Here is a 10370-nt window from a genome sequence, read left to right on the forward strand (position 1 = left end):
GACCTACAACAAACAACTTACTATCCAACACTTCCCGACGAATCCGATGAAGAACATGTTCCCGAAACTCTACGTGCGGAACCCGAACCCGAGACCGAACCCGTAGCCGATCTGAAAGGAAAGAAAGTGAAGTGTCCGAAAGTTGCTTGGTCGGACTTGGGAACTATAATTTTAGCCGAGCATTATGTGTTCGTTTTCGAACATCCGGATGCGGAAAACGACCAAACTTATAATTCATTTTGGGGTGAAGTTCGAAGACAATACAATTCAGTAGTTTCGGAGCAAAGACGTGCGGATCAAATTAGTTGGAAATGGAGTAAAATTGCACGGGATGTTAAGATATTTATTGCAATTTATTCAAAGCTAGAGAAACATTGGTAAAGTGGTTGTGCGGGAAAAAAATATTATGAACGCAACCCGAAAACAATTCAAACAACAAAGCAAAAGGGTGTTTAATTTTGAAGATGCGTGGCGAGTTCTAAAAGATTGCCCGAATTTTTTACAAGGTGAAGGTATCGCGACTACAAACATAAAAAAACAATCGACGATATACCAATGGGGGATGATACTCACACACTCAATACCTTCTTGTGTCTTTTTAGAGTGTTTTCTACAGTGACATACTTTTTTCATGACTAACTGTTAAATTATCGTCACATCCCCACTTTCTTTTCAGGATTGAATTCAGAACTAAACACCATCAATGCTATATTTTCTTAATATTTTAATTATATTTTTTATGTTATTTTTTAGTTGTATAATCAAATAAATATAATTATTTAAAGTATAAACACTTATTAGATAAAACTAAATTTTCATCTTAACTAATAGACAAAAGTTATGAATAGTACAAGGGGCATTTTCGACTTTTCACCTTTTTTTTAATTTTAACTAAATTTTATTTTACCAACAAAGGCCCCCACATTTTTTTGAAAAATTCAAATCGACCCCCCAAACAGGGGGTAAAGTGTCAAATAACCATTTTCATAAAAAATCTTAAATAAACTCCACCCAAATATTCAACGGGTCATATCTTCTCGCTCGCAACGAGTTAAATTTTTCCGACACCATCGTTAAACTCGAAATAATTTTAGGAACACAATGTCACTAGCTATACGCAAAACGGACGCTTTTTAAAAAACGCTAAATATTTGGGGTACTTTTCATACACGTTGATTTTGCGTTAAATTTTTAAAAGTCGACAATTTCAAAGCGAAACGCGGAGATGCACATATATTGTTAATTTAAAATAACATTTAAATCTCTCACGGGTTATACCTTTTAGTTCGACTCGAGTTGCGCTTCAACGACATCATCGTTAGCCACAAAATAATTTTACTAAACGCAATAAAATACATTAAAAATCGAACCCCGGCGAAGCAAGGGTTCAATAACTAGTTTTCATCAAAAACTAAGAAGATTACAATAAATAACTACTTTAAAACGTTACGATGATAATTAAAATGCGACATAAATTAAAATAAAATACTAGAAACTAAACAATCAAACTACTCGTCTTCATCCGAAGCTTCCAATTCTTTCGCATATCTTTTCTTAATTTTCACCCGAGCCCTCATCATCATGTCGTATTCGTCGTGCGACACCGGTTTGGAAAGAAGCTTCAAACCTTTGAACATTGTCGCATGTCGCTATCTTCACATACCTTTTCCAAGGCTCAATTCGCCGCTAGTTGTGAAGCTTCGGCGGATTGAGCTATCTTTAATCGTACTTCATCGGATGACATACGGCTCGCGGCATCCGATGAGTACAAATCCCCTTGACTTTTAGCTCGACTTGGAGTGCGTCGGATTGAGTCTTGATCCTTAAACAAATTTTCAAATTGCCTTGGATCCGGGTTCGTGCTTGAGTTCGGGATGGAACTTTCATCGGTTAAATTAATTGGTATAGAGAGATGATACCTACACACCAGTTTTTGATCCATAAATACTTTTTACCATTAACTTGCAATTATATTCTTAAATTTATCACGGATTTAAACCTCTACTATTGTAATTAAGTACATAATAATAGGTCATGTGTGTACGAATTAATATTGAGTTGAGTGTCTCACTATCATCCCGAAGAAAAAAAAGATAAGCACCCATAAACACACTTTTTACATGTATTTCAAATTTTAAATTAGTACAGGTAAAAAAACTCGTGACTCCATACCTAATTCAACAACTCTTCACTTTCATCAAGTCTCCACCAAATCATTTGTTCACCGACTCAAATGGAATTGTTTCAAGGTATTATTTCTGTAATATTTTCCCTCAATTGCATGTTTAATTGTTTAATTATCAGTATTTGTTTTCTAGGGTTTTTGCTTAAGATGGTTCAACAACTGATAAATAGTAACATCGATTCTGGTATCAGCCATTTATAGCTTATACATTTACGTGTATACATAAACCATTCCAAGGTAGCTCAAGTGGTTGGGGCCCTGAGATCGAGGTTTCAGGTTCAATTCTTGGGGTGGCCAGGGAATGGTTGGAAACAGCCAGGGAGTATTCCTGATGGGCTGCGTACACTAGAGTATGGGGTTGGATTACTCGCCTTTCCCGGGTAACCCGAACAGGGAAAACCTTACAACTTTCAACTTTCATTTACGTGTATACATGTACATTCAATTTTTTTAATTTAAATTCATATCCATACCCATTGATAACTTTGGTAAAGGTATTTATGTGTCTTTTGCCTTCATATGTTTCCTGTATTAATTTGTTTGTAACATTTTTTAAGCCGATGTAGAATTTTTTTTTATCTACTGTAAGTAACCTTGTATATGGATTCATTTGCTAATGTAGTTTGCAAACTAATAAAGGATTGATATTACTTCTGCACTAATTTTGTTTAACCATATTTGTATTGCTGAGGTTTGGTTGGTTATTGTTAATATGTAAGGTCAATAATTGTGTGCACACTGTTTATTTTCTTAATAAGGGAATGCTACTTGTTTTCAATCAAATTAAGCATGTATATGTATTCTGTTATTTGTTTTAATAATATCCTTTGGTAAAGGTATTTTCATACTCGTCACATATATTAATGTGCTGTTTGTATTTTTGTTTATTTTGTGTATCTCCTCTTTATCGTGATTTAGGCAACTGTTCTAACATATGTGTTCTTTGCAATGCACTTTTCAGATGCTGCAGAAACACAATCAAAGAAGAAAAAAGACTAGCACAATACTGCAAGGTAACTGTAGCAAATGTATTTTGAAGTGTTTATTGCAGTCTCAGTTGCAGAATACATAAGGAAAAGGAACTTTCAATTTCTTTTTAAATTGTTTGATTTAAATGTTAAATTAGTTGTATTACTGAGATTTTGATTATTATATATTTATAATTAAGGTTTAACCCTTTATCGATGGACGTTTGGTCGGGTGTGGTTGTCGGATATGAAAGAAATAGGATTACATGCGTTTAACCTCAACCCTTTACCTCCGATTCATTTTCCTGTGATGCCGTTGGAGGTAGCGTTATGGTTGCTGCCTGTCGGCACTAGCATCGCCGCCGGTGCCATCGTGGCCACCGCCCAGGTATTTTGCCTGTTTTTTTTCTTTGAGAACGAAATCGTAAACACGTTAGTTGTATTATTTTTTTCTTCGTGAAGAAGATATTACGAAGGATAATATGATGAAAAAAAAGAATAACTATATGCCAAAATTGTATAGGTTGAAAATTGTTTAAATGTTGTTACGCATATTGACACATGCAAGAAGTTTAAACTAACAATGAGATATATCTCACTAATACTACTTATATGGAGGAACTTTTACTCCGTTTGTTGATATCTATGATACATATTGAGGGTAATATTCAATTTCTGTTGTTTTCATTCCAGAATGCCATTTACAAAAATGCAGCAAAGTAATATGTAAGTTCGTCATTCATCTTTCCACATCAATCATATCTACATTAATAAATGTTTGCTTAACTGAGTATCATCATACTCTTTACCTTATAAAGTGTTTCAATATAGTTGCATTTTTCTGAAATTGTGAATTTTTCATAGGATTTTTTTTCATCTACTAATGGTATAGACTGATTGGTTGTTGACATGATGCAGCTTGCTCCCTTTGATCCTGCAAATTAAAGGAAAAAACGATTTTTATCCATGATCATTCAGGTGGTTCGATGGAACAATTGCTTATCAAGTGATCATTCCTACTATATACTGTTACCCAACATTACCAAAGTTACATCTATGTGTGTTCGTTCACTCAATACATATTAGATCTTTTATGTGTATCATTATCGATTGCGTTTAATCTTAGGTTTATTAATGACAATTTCTGAAGCTCTTAAATATGCTTGATGCTATTGTGCAATCAGGACTCGATTTCGTTAGAACGTTATCTGAAACTATTTTTTGGAGTAATATTGGTAGTAACTGGTAGTTGTCTAATTAATTTATCACCACTTTCTTATGTATTTTTTAACTTTGTTTGAAGTCTACTTGTGAAAACCTGATGGTATTATTTGTTATTTGTTGTTTGGTATGCATCCTTTTTGTTGTGTTCTATGTTGCTTCTCTTTTGCGGTTATGCAAGTATCTACGGATTACACGAAGACAATCACAGGTATAAACAAATACATTAATACTGTGAGGAACACCTTCTAACAACAAATATTATGCAGATACTGCTTCAAAGCCTACTTTTCAGATGGTTGGGGGACTCACTTTTTATATAGACCAGCAAACCGAACTCATATGCGAGCCATGCTGGTCACTAATATCAAAAATCCTCCCTGACAACCACCATAAAGAAATACCACCACCCGTGAAAGCACTGGAAGAGCACATACTACAAATTCACTATGGCTCCTCATACAACAAGCAAACAAGCAAGGGAGATTTTACCGTAGACACGGAAAACACAGGTAATACTTGAACGAGAACTTATCACATATATTATCCCAAAACAAACAGCTAAACACATCAAAACAAATCCTTACAGGAATAACAACTCTTGAAGCCTTTTTATCATCGACCAGCAATAGACCGGACGATAGCAAGACGCAAACAAAACGATCCGACCCATTTGAGCCAAGTAATTTACTAGATACTACTACGTAAACAAGTCACTACTATTTGACGAAATCCTAAACCCACAATAACCAAATCTTATACACTGCAGATACGCCCGCAAAAGACTTAAAACCCAAAAACCCTAGAAACACGGTCAATATAATACTTTTTTGTAATTAATTAAATATTTAATAAATAATTACAAGTATCTGAACATATGTTACAATACAATCCCTATTCAACATCCTGGTATGACTATTGCAGTACAGTTTAATCCAAGGCTGTTGGGTAGTGAAGCTCTGTGTACATCAACGATTAATATTATTATTATATTCTATATCTTGTGAAAAATTAAGGAAAATGGAATTCCTTACCTTGCAGATCAGGTCGCCTGTGTAAAATACGTCATACACCTAAAAACATATAACAAAAATTATATTACATATATAATTAATACATGTGTTTGTTCTCACCTCAGAAACACCACCGACGTCCAAGGGAAGCCCAAGAACGTATAAATTTGTGCTTTTCTGGGAGTGAACCAATTCTTGAGGAGTCTTTTTACGCCTCCCATTAGCATTAGAACTTTCACCAACAAGCATCCGTCTCCTTTTATTATTATTAGAACTTTCACCAACAAATGATGAAGGGGCAGGAGCATGGGCTTTTCCATTAAATAGTAGATGAGTTAAAGTATGAGAGAACTAACTTTTCCTTTAGATATTCTAGTTGTTTAATTAGCTTTAAATTGTAAAAGTTAGTTCTCTTATAGTTTGACTCATCCAATATTTAAAGAGTGAATCCATGTTCCAGCATTGTTGCCAGTTGTTGATAAAAGTTCAATGCTAATGGGAAGCATATGCTTGTTGGTGAAAGTTCTGATGCTAATGGGAGGTGTAAAAGGACTCCTTAAGAATGATTCATTCCAAAAAAACACAAATTTATACGTTCTTGGGATTCCCATATATGTCATTGCTTTTGAGATGAGAACACACACATGTATTAGTGTATATGTAATATAATTTTTGTTATATGTTTTCAGGTGTATGACGTAATTCGCAAAGGTGGCCCGATCTGCAAGGTAAGGAATCCCATTTGCAGATCGGGATCCCATTTTTCTTGTTTTTTCACAAGATAAAAATATAAAGTATAATATTTAATCGTTTCACATGATGTACATAGGACTTCACTATCCAACAGCCGTGGATTAAATTGTATCGGAATAGTCATATACCGGGTTATTGAATGGGGATTGTATTGTAACATATGTTCAGGTACCCGTAATTACTTATTAAATATTTAATGAACTTTTATAATAACATTATTGCTGACCGAAGCTAGCATGTAATTTCGATTGTATAATACTAGGTATAACATATCGTGATCCGTATTGAACACTATATATGTACTACAAATCACGTAATATATAAAAAAATAGGGGCTGGCCGCTGCATTGCATCGCGCGACTGACCTTTTGCTTGTTTGGTTAAATTATCACCTTTTATGAGTAAGGTACAACTAACAAGTATAAGATGTTCTTTTGTTTTAGATTACTCGTATATATGATTATTCATTTTTACAATTTAATCAAGATTATCTTGTGATCATTTCTTTGGCTATTTCAAGAGTTGTTGGTAAGTTCGTTTTTGATCATTTCTTTGGCCATTTCAAGAGTTGTTGGTAAGTTTAAACACAGACTTCTAATGAAAATGGTAAGTTTCTGAAGAGTAAGCTCGAGTTAAACAAAAGTTATCGCTATTTTTTATACTTTTGGCTTTGTAAGCTTGGGTTAGATAGTCAGATGAGCAACCACCTAAGCATCTATGCTCTCTAAAACCAACTCTTCTTGCACATCTGCTTACATACTGGCCAGTGTTATATTATTCGGGCCTTTGAGAGTTTATTGCCTTTGCGGCCGAAAATCTAGGCATGGTTTAATGTCCTTGTAGGCTCGTTGATTGGGCGTTTGTTGGCTGTTTTGGCGTGTTTGTCTTTTTGGTTGCATGTTTTTGTTTAGTTTTTTCTTTGTCTTCCTTTGGTTGTTGCTAGCTTAGGTCATGTTTGTTGTCTCGTATTTTAGTCCGGTTAGGCTCGATCCTAGATAGTGGTTGCATTTAGTTTAGTTTTGTTTAGGTTTTATAGTTTCGAGCCTTGTTGTTTTGTTGTTTGTAATCCTCTTTAGTTCATTGTTAAAAAGTTTTCGTTTTTTGGGAAAAAAATCCAACCAATTAATTATTAGGTACCTATTATGTGTGTCCTTCCCACAGTAATTGACGGTATAAACATCGTCACTAAAGTCAAATATTAGGTTTACTTTGAGATGAAGAATTATACATTATCTTAAATATTAAAAATACATCATAGTATTAAGAGAGGTTCTAAATTTATAATAAATGCCTAAATTTAAATATATGAAATATTCACACGCCTATATATATATACATACCATAAATGATTGTCATACGTACCTATATGCATACAACATCAACTTGTACACGAACGATAAAAGGTGAGTAAGTTGTGTTGGAGAGTAAGAGCACATGCAACACGAATCACTACTTATTTTAACAAGTGTATATGTTAGTTCCTTGCACGTGCCCTGCTTCTCCAACAAAAGTCACTCACCTACATATATTATATATCTCGAATTTCACAAACAATAATAGACACGTCGACCACTAAAAGAGTGAAAAAGTGATTGAGTTTGTAGTAGTAGTAGTTGTTGTCTTAGATAGTCGTGCATATTTATAGTTGCCAGCAAAAGGTGTTTAAGGTAGATGATGATAGTGTGGAGTATAAGGTAGTTTATGTTGTGTGGGACCAACACAATGATATCACATGGGTATATAAGAAAACTTGTAACATGTGCTTTCATGAATCATGATGTAGCTACAAGACACGATAACTGCTGGCGGGTTTGTAGGGTTGGAGCGTGGGGTGATAACGTAAGGATTCATGTTAATATACATATATATTTGCATTTATAGTTTTATGCACATGTGTTTTATACATATAAGAAATAAGAAATCAATGTGGTGAAAATATATTTGTTTGACTCTCGTGTTAGACCAATCCTAACCCGGCGTGAGATGAAGGGCGTCAGACATGCTAGCAGTTAGTTTTGATGGCGGTGACTAGTGGTAGAACTTGAACCCGAGTACAGATGGGGCGGGTGTAAAAATTTAATAAATTTTTAATTGTCGGCAGGGAAAAACACTGAAAAAACCTTATTTATTAGTAAAATTTTCAATTTTTTAGTAAAAAAAAATTTCCCGTTAAATCCAGGTGGGGATGATAGCCCCTCCGGAGTACACCATATTCCGCCACTGGCGGTGACGCCAGGTAACCGGGCGTTAGTTTTTGACGTCAACCGGCGTTGGTCATGGTTGCGAGGGAATATTGAATCTTGGGTGTGAGTTTATTTTCATGCGATTATAATTCACCACACATTTATATATACTCCGTATTTAATTTATTTTACTCCACCAATTTCCAATCATATTTTACCACATCACTTAAAATCTTTAATTCACTCAATTTCAACACTCGCTTTTATTTAACTTTAGTTAGGAACTTGCTTTTTCATCAAAAAACGCATCATCTGACTCCACGTCACAATGAGGGTTAAAAGTGGTCTTAGTAAAATATGGTTTTCATATACAAACTTATATTTCCTCCATCCAAAATTAATTGTCCACATTACTACCTATATATATCTCAAAATATTTGTTCAGTAATTTAACTTTCTAGTTTTCCCTTAATCATTACTTCCAATAATTCATATATTAAATAAATTCAGTTAAACTTACTTTAGAATAACCATTAAAATCATTGAACTCTCTAGTTTTTCCTTAATCATTACTTCCAATAATTAATATATTAAATAAATTCAGTTGAACTTACTTTTAAATTAATACAATGACTAAACTGACATTTATCATATTTATCTTAAATATTAACAAAATTCTCCAATACACTCTTTTAGGGACGGAAAAAGTAATATTAACAACATTATACATTGTTATTACAAAGATAAGAATGTCGAGTATGATGATCGAGCTTATAAGCACGATTTCTTAGAATCGCAACACCTATCTTCGACAGTCACTATCGATACAAACATGACAGCGTTAGCTAAAGAAGCGTAAGTATAAACAGTGTCATTCCTAACAACATTTTGTACTGATAATTGTAGATTAGACGATCATAAACTAGTACGTGTTGGCGTTATAATATACTTGCAAGAGGTTGCAAGAGGTTCGAAAGTTCAAACTTTACAAGTAGTAAATCGTTAGGTGTCTAGCTAAGGTTAATATAAGTGATTACTTAATAACCCGATTCGATCGTGTATATTTGATTAAAAATGCCAGTCTTTCTCGGGTAACTTGTAAAGCCAGAAACAAAGAAAGATATAAAAAGGCAGAAACAAAAAAGACTTTAACAATGTTATGTTACGATTATAAGAGCCAGAGTCCAACGTAATCATATTATCATGTCTTTTACTTCAAGCAATAAAGTGACCTCATGTATATACTTAATTTGAAAAAATAAATTAAAATAATATAAATACAACCATTTTTCAGTATATTACAAACTAGATTCTCGATAAGTCATACTACCATCATAGTAATGTAGTGATGTAGATTCCATGAGATTTGAGGGGTAGAGTTGGCGTGTTGAGATGCATTAGAATTTACTTGTTCATAAATAGCAAAACTGTAAAAACAAGCATAGTACTATTGTAATTCAAGGTTCACTGCCAAGAATTGCCAATAGTGCCCCCTTTACAACAATGCATGCGCTTGACTTGCTATACAGCTCAAACATCCTTAAATATACAAATAAAAAATCTTGCTTAGCTATTTATGATGTGTCTGTTTACCTCTTAATTGAATGGTTCAGCGTTGAATGCTGAACGACTGAACTATTAAGCACCATCGTTAAATTAATGCAAAAAACTTATAGTACACGGGGTGGTTATTTTCTAAAAAGTGATTAATTCTTATTAATGTACAAGTTTTCATGCATGTCTTAAATTAGCATTTTCCATTTTTTATTTGTATTTGTGGTATTGTTTGTGAGTAATTGCCTTGGTAAGTGTTAATTTTTGGGATTCTTGGGTGGGTGGGCTTTGGATCATCCTGAGTTTGCTGATGAAGAGTAGCCCATTATATTATATTATATTATATTATACTTTACAATAATTGGGCTAAATGAAATTCAATGAAGAAACGCCACGTACCCCCAATTTTACTGTTATATTAGTAGCACTTTTTTTTTTGCCAAATACATAAACCCGCCTCATCTCCTTTCCAGCACTCCTCTGGAACCTTCTT

At 33.8% G+C, this 10370-nt stretch overlaps 1 protein-coding gene and 1 long non-coding RNA gene across 3 annotated transcripts; both read left to right on the forward strand.

The window, feature by feature from the left end:
• Positions 1-2150: 2150 nt before the first annotated feature.
• On the forward strand, positions 2151-3535 carry LOC139899568 (uncharacterized). Its single transcript, XR_011777584.1, has 3 exons — positions 2151-2249; positions 3147-3198; positions 3354-3535. It is a non-coding gene; the product is annotated as an uncharacterized lncRNA (long non-coding RNA).
• Positions 3536-3859: 324 nt separating this feature from the next.
• On the forward strand, positions 3860-6424 carry LOC139899408 (uncharacterized). Of its 2 annotated transcripts, XR_011777466.1 has the most exons (5): positions 3860-3879; positions 4072-4585; positions 4644-4886; positions 6077-6115; positions 6217-6424. XR_011777466.1 is itself a non-coding variant. In XM_071882236.1 (4 exons), exons 1-3 carry the CDS (start codon positions 4504-4506, stop codon positions 6082-6084), a joined length of 333 nt encoding a protein of 110 aa, XP_071738337.1. In that variant the 5' UTR covers positions 3866-4503; the 3' UTR covers positions 6085-6115; positions 6217-6424. The 2 variants fall into 2 exon arrangements, 1 of the variants encoding a protein (XP_071738337.1); XM_071882236.1 differs by having other exon boundaries at positions 3866-4585.
• The last annotated feature ends 3946 nt before the right edge of the window (positions 6425-10370 follow it).

Source organism: Rutidosis leptorrhynchoides, chromosome 3 (assembly GCF_046630445.1).
Source record: "Rutidosis leptorrhynchoides isolate AG116_Rl617_1_P2 chromosome 3, CSIRO_AGI_Rlap_v1, whole genome shotgun sequence".
NCBI lineage: Eukaryota > Viridiplantae > Streptophyta > Magnoliopsida > Asterales > Asteraceae > Rutidosis > Rutidosis leptorrhynchoides.